The sequence below is a fragment of the Dermacentor albipictus genome, chromosome 1 (genome assembly GCF_038994185.2).
Source record: "Dermacentor albipictus isolate Rhodes 1998 colony chromosome 1, USDA_Dalb.pri_finalv2, whole genome shotgun sequence".
Taxonomy (NCBI): Eukaryota; Metazoa; Arthropoda; class Arachnida; order Ixodida; family Ixodidae; genus Dermacentor; species Dermacentor albipictus.
The window spans coordinates 105900018-105915822 of NC_091821.1; the positions used below are offsets into that span (position 1 = coordinate 105900018).

General features: G+C 44.9%; 1 protein-coding gene across 2 annotated transcripts in view; it reads left to right on the forward strand.

Moving 5' to 3' along the window:
* LOC139049111 (fatty acid CoA ligase Acsl3-like) overlaps positions 1–15805 on the forward strand; it is a 133403-nt gene that overhangs the window by 16787 nt on the left and 100811 nt on the right. For both annotated transcript variants that reach the window (XM_070524333.1, XM_070524341.1), the window contains 2 exons: positions 6127–6327; positions 7363–7540. In XM_070524333.1, the coding sequence (XP_070380434.1) occupies positions 6127–6327; positions 7363–7540 (379 nt within the window). The remainder of the gene's footprint in view (positions 1–6126; positions 6328–7362; positions 7541–15805) is intronic.

Here is a 15805-nt window from a genome sequence, read left to right on the forward strand (position 1 = left end):
GCCGATACGGAAAGCGATGGCGGCAACGGCGGCAACGACGATGTTGAGTGTGCCAAAAGCGAGAGCGATGTGTGCACCTTCTCGCGCGTTGGAAATCTTAGCTGGTACGTATGGTTTTTTTTTCATGTAGCTGCACGTTCCAATGACGGGAGAAAAAATGCGCTAAAGTGTCACTTGGAACTTGCTGCTGGAAGAAGGCCGAAGCATTGACATCTCATTAGATTGTAAACACGGGTGCAATTCCGCGATGTCAAGCACCTTGCCGCTGCTTGTCTAAAGTCCCGTGGTTTTTTGAGTGTTGATACACGATCGCGATCATAAGTGCCGCGTTTCAAAGCGCGCACATGCAGTGCTGCGAGGTGCAGTCATGGAAGTTGCTTATCATCACATCCAGAGATGGCCAGAGGTTTTATATGTGCAATATTCATACTATGGTTCGACGACTTTGCGATTGAGGCTCGATCAAGAATCGGTATGCGTGCTCCATGCCAGTGTTGACATAAAGATATTAGGCAGTTTTAGCACCGCCGTGTGGTAAACACGATAACTGCAACCGTACGTCGAATGTCAGTAGGCAAGCCTATACTCCATTTCATACCTCAGTGCAACGCTGTGGAAGCTACGCACGAATCCGGTCACCAAAATTTATTACTGCGCGCGTTTCCATCTATGCTTCGCAGCGTGCCAGTGGTGTTTGCTCGCGCGAGCATGCACGTGAACCTGCCGCGACGGGCTGCAATTGAAAACGGGCTGCAAAAAGAAAATTGATTTAAAAGAACGTGTTAGCAGCCGTATAAGTACACGAATTGTTTCTATGGGTAAATTCTGTTTTTTATATTCAGAACTGAGCCTATATATAGAAAATTTTCTCAAAAATCGGGTCAAGAAACACCGAACTTTTTCTAAGTGCGAACGCAGCGACTGCAAGAAGTATCTCAAGCCTCCACAGCGTTGCACCTGATGTATGAAACGGAGTATAGCAACGCTAGCAACAACGAGTTTCCGCATTTGTCGTAAGGCTATCCGGCTATCGCGGAAATGGTCCGAGCACAGCACAGCTGATTTTGTTGGCACGAACTTATCTCTCCTCACCGCACGGACCCACTGCGCTGCAAGCTTCTTGTCCTTCGGGAACCTGTGAAACACCACATCGTCTCGCCCGCCTGTGTTCGCGCAGCCGAATGCTGCACAGAACGAGGGCATGTTGGGCGCCCTTGGCTGTAGGCACTCACGCAGCACAGAAGGAAAGAAGAGTTTACGAAAATCGCAAAAGAAAACAAACGTGAGCGGGGGCGGCGGCGGCAGATCTCTCGTAGCGTCGTTCAGTAAAGCGCAGGACGGAAAGAGGCATGCCAACACATGCCAGCACGCCGGTCCGGCAGCTCGGTCCCCGCGAACGACGTCACTCTCGCCGGTTCTCTCCTCTTGCAACCACCTCACCCGGCGCTCCGGGAAGCGATGGGGGCGTGTCCGCGGGGGTGATTTAGGAAGCGATTTCCGCCCCTTCTATTAACAAAACGAAGAAAAAAATTTCGGAACCGTAAATTATTAGGTCTCCTCTTCCCATCCCAGCAATTCATGGAAACTGAAAACCGTTTCAGCTTCCCTTTAAGCTTCAGGTCAACAGTGGTTATTGCACTATTTCTTTCCTTCCATGCGTGTGCCGGCTTAAGCACTATCAACTGCTGTGTGTTTTGACAAACAATTGAGAGCCGATGTTTTCAGATATGCTCTAGAACAGATATGCTGTTCATGTATGTTTCTGATGACCATCGTGACTGGGATACTGCTCTCCCGTTGGTCATATTCGCGTACAATTCATCGCGCCACGAGACTGCACGTTACTCACCATTTTATTTATTTTGCGGCCGAGATCCAGTATTGCTTTTTATTACAATACTGTCTACCCCTCAAGAGTCCGTGTCTCAGTATACAAGCGATGTCATTGCTCGAGCCCAAGAAACACGCCAAGTTGCTCGCCATCGCCTTTGTGCTTCTCGGAACAAGCATAAAAGCATTTGTGACAGTAGTCACCGGGACGCCGATTATATTCCCAGGGATCTTGTCCCTTTGCGATCGCCCACCCACCGTTTAGGCCTCACGGAAAAACTGATATCCCGCTACTCCGGCCCTTACCGGGTCCTCTGTTATGTAACCAACGTAACCTACGATATGTCTCCGGTCGCACCTGTTACACGCTCCATGCAGATTTCCAATCACGTCGTTCAGGTCAGCCGTCTAAAAGGCTACCAGTCCTTTTCTGCCAAAAAAGCAGTGGTACGGCGCTTCCACGCCAAGTGGAAATATGTTGCGCAGCTCTGCACAAAGCTGAGGAAGATGAGCACGAGCTTAGGTCTGAAGAAGTGAACGCTTTAATGACTAGCCTGCTGTAGGCTTGGCTTTGTCAATTACTGTAAATTACTGTACATTCTGTAAGTTAAAAAAATAAATTACGGGGCTTTGCGCGTCAAGACTAAGATCTGGTTATGAGGCACGGTGTAGTGGGGGAATCCGGAAAATTTCGACCACCTGAGTTTCTTTAACGTACACCTAAATCCAAGTACACGTGTGTCTTCGCATTTCGCCCCCATCGGACTGCGGCCGCTATAATGTATATACGCTACCCGTCTTACTTCTTCTCTCAGCAAAGATATTATTCTAAACTTAACGGGAAGCTTTAGCTCCTACATGGGAAATCAGCAAGCCTTTCTCCTTACAATCACTGCACCACAATTCATGAGTTATGCTGAACTTCAAAGAAGCAGTTAACATGAAATTTCAGAAAGCGAAGTATTAGTTAACTTCCAGTTTTTTTTAATTCTAAAAAATGCAATATTTCAAGAAACAGTACTCGAAGTATACGACTCTGTACCTCAGCAACTAAAAATGATATCGGAATTCTGTAAGCTGCACCTAATATTTCATTTAATTCGGACAAAAATGATATATCATATACCACCCTGAAATACACCCCTAAGTCCTGAATATGGTATTCGCAATATCTTTACAGGCATTGCAACAACTTCACGTAAGTTATAAATTCATAGATCGAATTTGTCCGGTTGAGATGCTCCAAGGGATGCAGTTTAGAACCCGCCGTGGTTACTCAGTGGCTATGGGGTTGGGCTGCTGAGCACGAGGTCGCGGGATCGAATCCCGACCATGGCGGCTGCATTTCGATTGGGGCGAATTCTAAAAACACCCGTGTGCTTAGATTTAGGTGCACGTTAAAGAACCCTAGGTGGTCGCAATTTACGGAGTCCTCCACTACGGCGTGCCTCATAATCAGAAAGTGGTTTGGGCACGTAAAAAAATCCATAATTTAATATTTTAATGCAGTTTAGAGGGATGCGATATCAGCTTTTATCAGAACTAACGGATTCGTAAACTTCGTACTTCTATTCTTTTTTCAGATTTGCCGATTTCCGATAATTCTTGCCAATGCCATCGCCTAAATCAAGATTATTATTGCAGCGGTCACTGTGATCTAACGTTCTCTCTTGAATGCAACTATTCTCATTCAGATCGGTTGAGCGATTTCATCATAATATAATTTATGCGTTTTTCATCTATTTGAGCAGCCGGCATCGAAGAAGGGCCCGAGCTAAAGCTTCCTCTTATTGAATAACACCGGTCCTTAGAAAACACAAGAAAAATAACGCTGACTATACGGAAGCCCGCGGCCGCAGTGGTGCACAAATAATATGAAAAACAATTAAGAAAGGAAACCCACCGGAAGCTTTGCGGGAGCCGCTATCTCGGCCAGACATCTCACCCGGAATACCGACGAGCTGTCTGGCAAAGTGTCTAGCAAAATCGTCGATTCATTGCTAGTCGAGCAAGTAGCAGGTTATCTTGAAGATAAGGCTGATACATAAGCGCGCTCGTTTCCAAGTACCGAGGTGAAGCAACAGTCTCAGGGTGTGCTTCTTTTTATTATGTTTTCTTTAGTTGTCCGTCATGGCATACGTTACGGCGCGAATTTCAAATCTTTAAGCTCGATACGCCACCTGGTGGCGAAAAAAGAAACTAAACGCATGTCCAGAATTCCTGGGTATGTATATTCACATAACTTTATGCAATTTTCTTGACTGACTGGTGCTCGGACATCCGCCCCTTATGACAGTAATCAGTGCAACGAGGAGCAATCGGTGTGACGAGGAGACGATCACCGTGGCGATGGCCAACCGCGGATGAAATTTACGTATAAGAGTAGTTTTATTACTAAAGGCCCAAATTACACTGGTCCGCGTGGCAGGTTTAAGGTGGTAGGCCACACGCAAAAAACATTCTTTAAGTCAGGAGCCAGGATTCAAATAATTTTGTTCCTGAATAAGCATGTCCTGTTTAGAAGAGTAGTTTGCAGGGCCAGTTGGTGCATGGTGAACGTATAATGGTTTCCAGCAAGTACGGACGCGAGCACAAGTAGAAACGGACAGGACAACGCTGTACTTAGAACTGAAGTTTATTGTAAAAACATTCCACAAATCTCCGACACGCATGCGTGTACACCCAAGAACAATGACAAGGTTCGTGGTCAATTATCAACAGAAGTTATACACGTACACAAAAGTGAAGTCACACCCCTTCCCGACAAAGGCAGCAACACGTGGATTAACATGACAAATTTATAAATTGAAGTTCTTTATCATTTATTTGACCCGAAAGTTCACTCACACATGTATGCGCGCCCAACTTTTTTCATGTGGAACGCTTGGGTAATTTCTCTTCCCAGTTTACTGCGCCCTCTCCCCACTATCGATACACCATCAAAAACTGGTCGGCATTCGTGCTTTTTGCAATGCAATGGCAGGTTCCCTCCTGCACCTGTAGGTAGCAAATAGCGATGCTCACGCATGCTTCGCATTTATGTTAATCCACGTGTTGTTGCCTTTGTCGGGAAGGGGCGTGACTTTGCTTTTGTGTGCGTGTATAACTTTTATTGATAATTGACTACAAACCTTGTTATTGTTCTTGGGTGTATACGCATGCGTGGCGGAAATTTGTGGAATGTTTGCACAATAAACTTCAGTTGTAAGTCCAGCGTTGTCCTGTCCGCTTCTACTTACTTGTGCTCGCGTCCTTACTTGCTGGAAACCATTATATGCCCTGTTTAGCTTATCAAACCATTTAAAGTGCAGAAAATCGTTCATTTTATTTTTGGTGGCCAATTTTTTTCATAAAATGTGGTAAAAGTGGTAGTCGTACCAGCAGTGATAAGTAACTAATGATTTGCTGAATCGAGTAAAGCTTTGGCATTTATGTAGCTAAGTGGAATACCTGTGTAATGGACTAGAATAAATGCAATGTGATAAATATTAAGAAAATGATGTGAAAACTAAGCAAAGTGAGATAAATTGCCAATTTTGACCAAATTTCTTCGTAAGATGAGCTGTAAAGGCAAAAATATTCCGTAAATTTATTTCGTTCTAGTTCGTTGCACACGTGAAGAATGTGATGAGGGTCAAAATTTCATATCAAAATGTTAATTCAAAAAAAGTTATCAAAGTTTCTAGAACATGAGGTGGAGCAAAAGCTTGTTTTGAGGAAAACGTAAACAAATCTTCAAACCACGTGAAAGATGTCAAAACTTCACAGAGGCCTAAAATGCACCACCTTCATAGCTGCAACCCCCATGGGATGCACTAGGGTCTCCTTTTGTTCGTGTGGCCACTCGGCGAGAACATAAAATGAAAAAAGCATTTTGAGCACAAGCAGTGTTTCTTATAAGCGCTGGATATGTAACTGTGAAGTGAACGGATGTAAATAGTACTGATTCGGTTTCGCAATACGAGGGTATAGGTTGGAAAACTTACTGTCACTCCCAAACTAATGACGATAGGAAGATGATATTGTGCAACATGTTGCTGAATGTTTGGGCATACTTAAAGGGAAAAAAAGCAACTTCGTGAAAAAAAATTCCTTTCGAATGCGGCCTACCACCTTGTACCTGGATGAAGTTCAATGGACACTTCCGGAGGCAACAGGTTGCGCCTACTTCTCGAAAGTCGTTTATGCATGCCTCTCGAAATATGCCATTGGTGATGAGAGCAACTCAAGTACCCGAAGCCAGGTTTCCGTTCAACCGAGTACACTCGAAACGCGTTCATTTCTACTACAATGCAGGCAGGACCGCTGTCCAACAAAAGGGATGCGCCTGTGGTTCGATACACGCCGGATGTCATGAAGGCACAGTTTAAGGGACAGGAAACAATTGACGCACTCTTCAGACATGCTGTGGAGAAGTACGGTGACAAGCCATGCTTTGGAACACGTGTTTGCAAGGGAGAGAAACACGAAGTGCTTGATGGCAAACGAATGGTCAAGGTAAGCGTCACTCACTTCGCATTAAATTTCCGTGCTTCTTGTCGGCCTCAAACGACCCCGGAAAACGGCAGCCACCGAAAATCTACTTGTGCTCCTCCTTCGCTCTCAGTCGATGAATTCTTGTGGAATCTAAAGCGGCAGTCTATTCTTGTGCTTTCGGCCACATCAATGCGCACGCCGACACTATGCTGCGCGCACAAACAGCGAAAAATTTGCCTTATCACAGCGCGAGTGACGGTAAGCGCTTGCATCCCTGTGGACGAGCATATGCCTCGTGTAGAAATAGATAAAAAGTAAGCAAAACACATTGTGGCGATAAGTACCAACTATACCACAACCTACCGTTAGCACAGTTCACTCATGCAACACCCTGTGAATGTGCATGACTGCCAATACTAAGAAGCGGCTGCCTTTATTTGCTATAATCATGCAATATTTGGAAAATGCAGCCTACTGCGATCCTGTAACTTTTCTTGGACGTCTTTATTGACTGAGCTTTACGCTAGGCTGCTTGCGCTCTTATTAGAGCATTAACCACGGTTCACCGGTGCATAATATATGCTTGTGTGAACTATACTCCTATGCTATCGATGAAACAGCTCGTAGCGGTTGTTTCATTGCCTTTGCCACCAATCTATAATTATCATGATTTTAAGCGCCGTTCGCAACAGCCGCACTCCGCCAGTATAAATTGCGCATAGTGCATGCGAAGATCACGTATGACTGACTTAAACCCATTATTGCTGATTTTTCCGCCAATGGAAACTTTATCTCTGTTCCAGAAATTTCAAGGCAGCGCTGATACGCGACCCAAGTAATCATGACGCTTCGTTAACGCTCCTCAGTGATCGCGATATATCAGTACTTTCGGTGTGTGCAATTGGAGAGTGTTTCTCCAGTGCTCTTTCGTATTTTCGAAGCCCGTAGAAAGCATTTAACGTTGTAGCTTAGACGTCAACCAAGTGCTCGACGACTTCATCGAAACTGGCGAAATCGCTGACGACGCACATGCGCATCCTCTGACCGGCGCCGCAGTACGAGTTGGGCGAATACCGTTGGAAATCGTACAAAGAGGCCCACACCATCGTGGACGGCCTGGCCAGAGGTCTCAATACACTCGGCCAACTGCCCTACTCCCGCGTCGTCATCTTCGCAGACACACGCGAGGAGTGGATGTTCATAGCACTCGCCTGCTTCCGGAGGGCCATAGTCGGTAAGTGCCCTGTTACTCTTTTGCTGTATACTTTACACTTCTGGAGCTGTTTACTAAGTGTACGATTAACACGTAGAAATTAACACAGCTATGATTTGGAGGGATTTAGGCGCTATCTTTCCACAATTGTTACGTTAGGTAGGCATCGGTGTGTTAAAAAAAAAAAAAAACTCTACCAATTATTTTCTTAGAAGCGTCCGAAATGCGATACTGAACATTGTCGAATTAGACTATGACGTCGAGAACACCTATACACCATTATACTCTGAATAAACGCGTACCGTTATAGTCAAAACTTGCCAATCCATGGCGCACGTGGGCAGAGTCACTGCTGGAGCCCTGCGGTAGATCGCCTGCGTCATAAGAACGCAAAGCATCGGAAGTTGAGGACATTCTGCTCGTCACCCGATTTCCTTTTTTTTATTTTAGTGATGGCGATGCGGTGCGATCCCGACGCCATGATCCATGATTTTGAATTGAATTCTGGGGTTTTACGGGCCAGAACCATGATTTGATTCTAAGGCACGCCGTAGTGGGGGAGTCCGGATTAATTATGAGCAGCAGGGAATCTTTAATGTGACCCCAATGCAAGGGACACGGGCGTTTTTGCATTTCGCCCCTATCTAAATGCGTCCACCGCAGCCGAGATTTGATCCCGCGACCTTGTGTTTAGCGCCGCAACACCTTAGTCCCTAAGCCACCGCGGCGGCTCCATGACCCATGACCAGCTCTGGTCATAGGCACAATGGCTTGGGAACTGTAGATGGAAATGGCACTTCTTCACTGGTCGCGCTTAACCACGACCTTAGTGTTTGGCACACAGGGTCTGCGGTAGCACCCGATCTTTAACTGGATGAGCATGTACAATTGCAATCGATCGTTCACGTACATTACCTTTCCCACCTCATTTTTTGTGAACACGTCTTTTTTTGTTCTTTCGATAAAATAATTGCACTTTCAGATCGGTTCGATTGTACAAAACTTTATTGCGCACATCCCGCCCTAGAGAACAAGGGGAAAATATCATGCAGATCCCATGTACTGCGGAAATCGGTGTAGGCGAAGTTGTTGCCTCCACTCCGCCGCAGTGGTCCGATGACGTCATTGCTTGTACCAACAAATTGGCGCCACACTTTCCCTTCCCCGAATATGAAGTCATCGCTACGGTCAACCAAAAAGGCGCATGATATTACGTACCTCTCCTCCCGGTTTCTTCCTCAGCGCGTGAATCCGCCCCTCCACATTCCAACCACCACTTTACCGACCGCAGCCTCTAAACCCGCCGGACGTAAAGAAAAGAAAGCAGAAGAGAAAAGAAGTGAGGAAATGAAAACGAATTAATATTATGGCGATAGCAACTACACCGACACTCAGGGCGAATTCACATTGTCGCTATTGGTCCGGGTGCGAGGGTGCATGCGTGGCCCGCGCCGTGTGTCTAAGGTCATATGCTCTGCTGCTGTGCCAGGGCAAGCATGGTGAGCCGAGAAGGCTTGCGCCTTGATGCACGCTGTCTTTCTGCGCGCCCAGTGTTGGAGGTGCCGTAAGGTGCTCAGTGTTCGGAGGCGTGGCACGCTTAAAGTTATGAAGGGAGCGGCATCACGGAACGTTCGATTTGGGACAAGCATGCGCGCTCCCCGCAGCCTCATCACACGCCAGCCTTTCGACTTCGAGTGCTCGCGGTCATCGAGTGAACTTCCATCTCCATCTACGTCTGAAAAGGTGGCAGCGCAAAAAATACACGGACGGAGACAAGAAGACAAGGACGAGCGCTGACGGCATACCGAGACCGCGATGCATGAAATGGTAGAGCATGGGTCGGACGACGAGAGAGAGCCCTTTGCATGAGAAAAAGTATTTGAAAAGGCGGCAGTGCAAAAGAGACACGGACGAGGATAAGACGACAGGCGCTCGTCCTTGTCGTCTTGTATCCATCCGTGTATTTTTTGCGCTGCCGCCTTTTCAAATATGTACCAACACGCCCGATTCACCACACAAATCAACACCATCTATGTCCATCTGTATCTATGGGCCGCGTGTTTAGTTAGAAAGCAAATGTTAGTAAAAGAACTTATACTACCCATAAATCTACAAGCCTAACTTCCTCTAACATTCTAATACTTTGCCATTTTGCTATTTATTTATTTATTTATTTATTTATTTATTTATCTACCTATTTCACATACTTTAAATGCTCGAATGCGTTACAAAAAGAGAGGAGCGAAAAACAAAAGCCAAGTGCAGGAAGAACAGTAACAAAAGGCATGCTGTACAGCGGTCTCGAAGTTGTTTGTGCAAATGATGAGTGCGACCGCTGCAGAAAGATAATTCCAGTCCATGGACGCTCGTCCTAGATATGAAGGAGCCACTCTAACAGCTTGTACGGCTGTGGCTGTGGTTAGTGAGGGACTCTACGACCATGGTCTGTGCGGAACGAAGTATAAGGTGGAGGGGCCAATAGTGTTTCTCTTAAAATGGTATTGTAATGAAAAAAGCTTGTGGGAAAGGCAGAGAAGGGAACACTTGCGGCAGGATGGTGACAGATCAGGTAGGTTTACGGTTCTTTTCATAGACGTAACGCTGCCATTTATAGCGAGAAACGTTTGACAAAATGAAGCGCGCTGCACGGTTCGGTACCCTTTCCAGAGCAAGAATTAGTGAAGGCTGAGACGGGATCCCAAATGGTTGAGGCGTACCAGTGAGCGGACGAGTTTTTTGAGCTGACCAGTGTTTTGTGAACATTTCAGGGAGGAAGAGACAGAGCTAAAATTACGGCGCAAGTAAGGAAACATGCGGTTGGCACCATTAGTTACGTAATTCAGCATGTGTCTGCCAAGAGGCAGCAGGCGTGTAAATGGGCATAATACCAGGACGCAAGAAAGGAAAAGACACACGTAACGCATGCTTGCAACAAATTTGTTTGAACCCCTGTCACAATATACGGGGCGATAATTTGTAGTTTTCCCCGAATTTTAAAAATTGCCTGTGTCAGATAGCATAATTCTTGTCCTTGAGCTCGATGAATGGAAGATGCGGACATGACTAGCCGGAGAAATCGAAACACATAGTCAACTAATTCGCCAACATTTACTAATTAACTTCCTAATTAATTACCTTACGGCACATATTGCAATTTACTAAATGTAGCCGGTGAGTTTGTATAACCTATCCGCTTAATATTAATCTCCAGGATGACACCAGTTTCCAGATATTATTTCCCAAAATGTGGGACGAAATACAATGGCGTTGCAGCTACTTTTGTGCTTCAGTACTAAACAAACGTTATGTTATGTAAAAATACTGAAAGATATCTACAGCGGCTCCACAGCTACCGTAGTCTTCCATAAAGAAAGCAACAAAATCCCAATAAAGAAAGGCGTCAGGCAGGGAGATACGATCTCTCCAATGCTATTCACAGCGTGTTTACAGGAGGTATTCAGAGACCTGGATTGGGAAGAATTGGGGATAAAAGTTAATGGAGAATACCTTAGTAACTTGCGATTCGCTGATGATATTGCCTTGCTTAGTAACTCGGGAGACAAATTGCAATGCATGCTCACTGACCTGGAGAGGCAAAGCAGAAGGGTGGGTCTAAAAATGAATCTGCAGAAAACTAAAGTAATGTTTAACAGTCTCGGAAGAGAACAGCAATTTACAATAGGTAGCGAGGCGCTGAAAGTGGTAAGCGAATACATCTACTTAGGGCAGGTAGTGACGGCGGATCCGGATCATGAGACGGAAACAATCAGAAGAATAAGAATGGGCTGGGGTGCGTTTGGCAGGAATTCTCAGATCATGAACAGCAGGTTGCCATTATCCCTCAAGAGAAAAGTGTATAATAGCTGTGTCTTACCAGTACTCACCTACGGGGCAAAAACCTGGAGGCTTACGAAAAGGGTTCCACTCAAATTGAGGACGGCGCAGCGAGCTATGGAAAGAAGAATGATAGGTATAACGTTAAGGGATAAGAAAAGAGCAGATTGGGGGAGGGAACAAACGCGAGTTAATCACATCTTAGTTGAAATCAAGAAAAAGAAATGGGCATGGGCAGGACATGTAATGAGGAGGGAAGATAACCGATGGTCATTAAGGGTTACGGACTGGATTCCAAGGGAAGGGAAGCATAGCAGGGGACAGCAGAAAGTTAGGTGGGCGGATGAGATTAAGACGTTTGCAGGGACGACATGGCCACAATTAGTACATGAGCGGGGTAGTTGGAGAAGTATGCGAGAGGCCTTTGCCCTGCCGTGGGCGTAACCAGGCTGATGATGATGATGATGAAACGTTATGTTAAAAATGTAAGTGGAAGAACAGTCCATTCTTAAAGTGAGTTTGATGGCACATATCTCCCAACTAGTGTCATATTCTCAAGACTCACTACAAGTGTATACGTCTTGCAAATGTATCGGCTACTTAAACCGTTCATCTTGGCTACTAGGCGCGAAAACACGCACGACACAAGGAAGGGGACGGGACGGTGTCGTGTGTGTTTTCGCGCCTAGTAGCCAAGATGAATTGTGACCAACTCGCCCAACAAGACGTCCTTTTAAACTTAAACCGTTAACGGCGCACACAGACGGGGACAGAGTGAAGAACAAGAGGTTACACAACAAATTACAACTGGTACTTTATTGGAATAGTACATATATAGGCTGAAACAGCCAATAGGAAGGCTAACAAAGGCAAACACACACAAAAAAAGAAATAGAACTCTCATCATATCGCCTTCTGCCCTTTACAACGCGTCATCCAGATATTCAATTTCATTTTTTAAGAGCGCCACTGAAAGCGTTCTTACGCAGTTATGTTTACCCTGATAGATTTCATATGCTTCGATCCCTTCAGGTGTCACCTTGTTCTTCTCTTTCTTGATCACTGCACACTCCCCGTAAACCGAGTTACAAGTACAACTTGTTCAGTGTAATGACATGTGGCCCGATATGACATTCCTTCCAACCAGATTCGCGTGCTCCCTAAGTCTGTCGTTCACACACCTACCCGACTGGCCGATATACATTTTCCCGCAGTCCAAGGGGAGCGAGTAAATTGCATCTTCCTCCCAATTAACAAACTGCTTCCTGTGATTTATTGCGCATCCTGCTTTCTTTCCGGCATCAGGATTGACCATCGAACAAATTTTTGAAAGTTTCTTGGGGGCAAAGAAGTTAACATCTACACCAGCGCGCATGCCTATTTTTTTTTTAGATTGTGTCAGATTCTTTGCATGTAGAACACCACAACGAACCCTTCTTTCTTTTTCTTTATCAACTGTCTGTGATGGTCACCACGCTTTAATTCTTTGAGCAAGCCACGAGCCACTGATATAAGCAGATGAAGCGGGTAACCAGCCGACACCAGGCGAGAAATCTGAGCAAAAGAACTGCTCTCTGCCAAATGAAAACAAAGAGTTTCTTAAACCAGATAAGATAATGCCCCTTTTGACAAACTTTGTGTGAGTGGATGTGTATGTGAGCAACGGTTTACTAGCCCTAGGCTCAGGCAACCAGCAAACATTTTCTTCGCTAAAATGAAACTTTAAGTCAAGAAACTTGAGTGAGTTGTCCACCTAAACTTCATATGTTACCTGGAGTGGCTTGAGACACTCGCTAGAAATGACCAGTACACGACATACAGTTACTTGAAAGTTGGCCCCTTCATGTTTTAAAATAATAAGGTATTCATCCACTTAGCTAAAAGCATGTTTCGCATTCACCACTTCTAAGCGCTAACTCAAAATGCGAGCGTAGAAGGCAAGATAAATGCCACTTAAGAGAGGCGCGATGCATGATCCGGTGCAGATCCAATTTTTTTGTATGAAAGTGCTATCTTTCCATGTAATGAGTGTCGACGTCAGATAAAAATGTAAAAACTCTAAAAAACCGCCGTCAGTGATACCAGCAGCTTTAGCAAGCCCACTACACCGTAGCTGTAAATAGCGTTTTGAACGCAGGCCATTAGCTGTTTTTTGCGGAATCGAGTTAAAAAGGTCCTTGATATATACAGAAAAAGCTGAATTAACTTGGTTATCAGTTTTTAAATAAAAATTGGATTACCTGGTCAGAGTTCTTATTTAAGAAAGGGTCGTTAACTGTTAAAAAATTGAGTTTCCGTTGCAAGAACATAGCAAGGGGCTTCTGCCATGCTCCATTCTCGGAAAAGATAGCACAAAACGTGAACCATATCTTTTGGGTTTTTAATGAAAGAAAGACTTTCAGGCTTAAGTTGTCTTTGGCTGCAGTAGCGCGCGCAAGTGTATCGAGTTTCATGCTGTTGAAAAGACGCAGGACCCCTTTTTTGACATGGGATAGCTTGACGTCATATCGCCTGCAGAATACGGTGTTTATAGCATTGACAGCCCTTGACTTATACTCGCTAAAAGGAAGCACAGTGAAACCGCCCTCCTTATCCGCTTGAACTGCTGACAATTCGTTCCGGCGCAAGTAAGGCAGAGCCCGACTCGCAGGAAGGCTACAGGTGGGAATATGTTGGATATGTGTTCAGACTTCTTGTGCAAGTAATGCCCGCTTCTTCGAATAATCTAGCTCGCTGACTGGAATTACGCTATCTGCAACAGGCGATCTTTAAATATTCCGGAAAAGTTAAAAAGGATCGCTCCGTATATACGTTCACAAGTGCGATACTTGAGCGTTATCACTGCAGCATACACTCATGTGGCATCCAAAAAGGAAAGCTCCTTTTCCGTCAACGTCGCGCAAGTTAAACTGACATATTTTTCTTTTCCTTCGCATATCTTGGCCTGGATAATGATCCCTGGCCATCGACTGCGATAAGACCGAGAACAGTACAGTCATTCAATTTGGGAGTGCAGGTGCACACTTTTTGCAGTGCACAGCGAGGTGTCGTTAGCTCCGTTACTGACATTATTGCAGTATTCCCTGAGCCGCTCATTCAGGCAACGACCGGTTTGCCCTGTATGTACACTTCGGTGTCTGACGGGGATGGTTTACAGAATTCTGCTTTGCTGTGCAAGTGCATGTGGACATTTACTGAAGTGGCCCCCGCCTCCTCTCCCTCGAGAGCAATGTCTGAGGCCTATTCTTTCTTTATCTTGTGCACAGGAGAACGGGAGGTCCTGCCCCTTTACTCGCGCTATTAAAAATACGCCGTTGCGTTTGCCGGAATTTTCTCCTGCCGCATCGGCAGCCAATTGTTTCCCGTAATATGTACAGACGTCCGTAATTTCATTTCACAACGCTGCAATAACACCACCATCATATTTGCAGTAATTTCGCGTAAAAAATACAGACTAATTTCATTACATGTCCTCACCTAACATAGAGTCATATCATGTTACAGCTATTGTCCGTGAAAAATACAGGCTTCTGTAATTTCATTGCACAGCACCACAGTGACATGCCATCATACTTACAATTTCATTGTTTCTGTGAATTCCTGAACATTGATTTCCAATAAAAGCGAACCTGCTACATTTATTATTCATCATTATTAGAGTTTTCCGTTCGCTCGGGAAGTGTCCTTTATTACCCTTGCTGCAGAATCTTCCTGTTTTGACATGTACCGGTTACTGTACAGTTTACGTGTTATACATTTCATTTGAAAAAAGAAAGGGGAAAACACACTGAAAAAGGCGGCTGACAACAAATCACAGTAACAACTGATGATGATGAAGTATTTAAGCCTTTACTTGGAGCATCTTAGAAATCACTATATATCTCAAGAAAGAAGACGGGAAGCAATCTAAACAAACAAGTCAAATCGGTAGGAAAAAATAAAGAAGAATGCGTATAATTTTATAGTGTTGCGCTACAGTGCACAAATAAATACCAATAGCTGCTAATAGCAAACTATGTTCGCGTAATAATTTAAAACAATGAGTAATGTGTCTAGTAATGCGTCTGAACATAGTACAAAACAGACTTGTACACGTACGTCACTGAAAAAAAAGTAACTGATTACACTTACAATCACTTCATTCCGAAAAATAATCTATTGCAGTTATCGTTTACAGCCCCACGAAAATAATTGAAGGATTACTTAGAAGTGATCGATTACCGGCTACGTTACATTCCCCCGAACATTTATTACCATTGCATAGATACAGCAAAGGCAACGAGCTGGCCTGGTACTTTCCGTGCAACCTCTGCAGTCCTTGCACGTTGCTTAATTATCTGCGCTAACAACTCGTTTTACTAAATTTTGTTCGTCATCGTCCCGCGTAGTTGTCTGAAGGCATCAGCAGCGACACTGGAAACTCATCCGAGGAGTAAAAATAGCGGGAAAGAC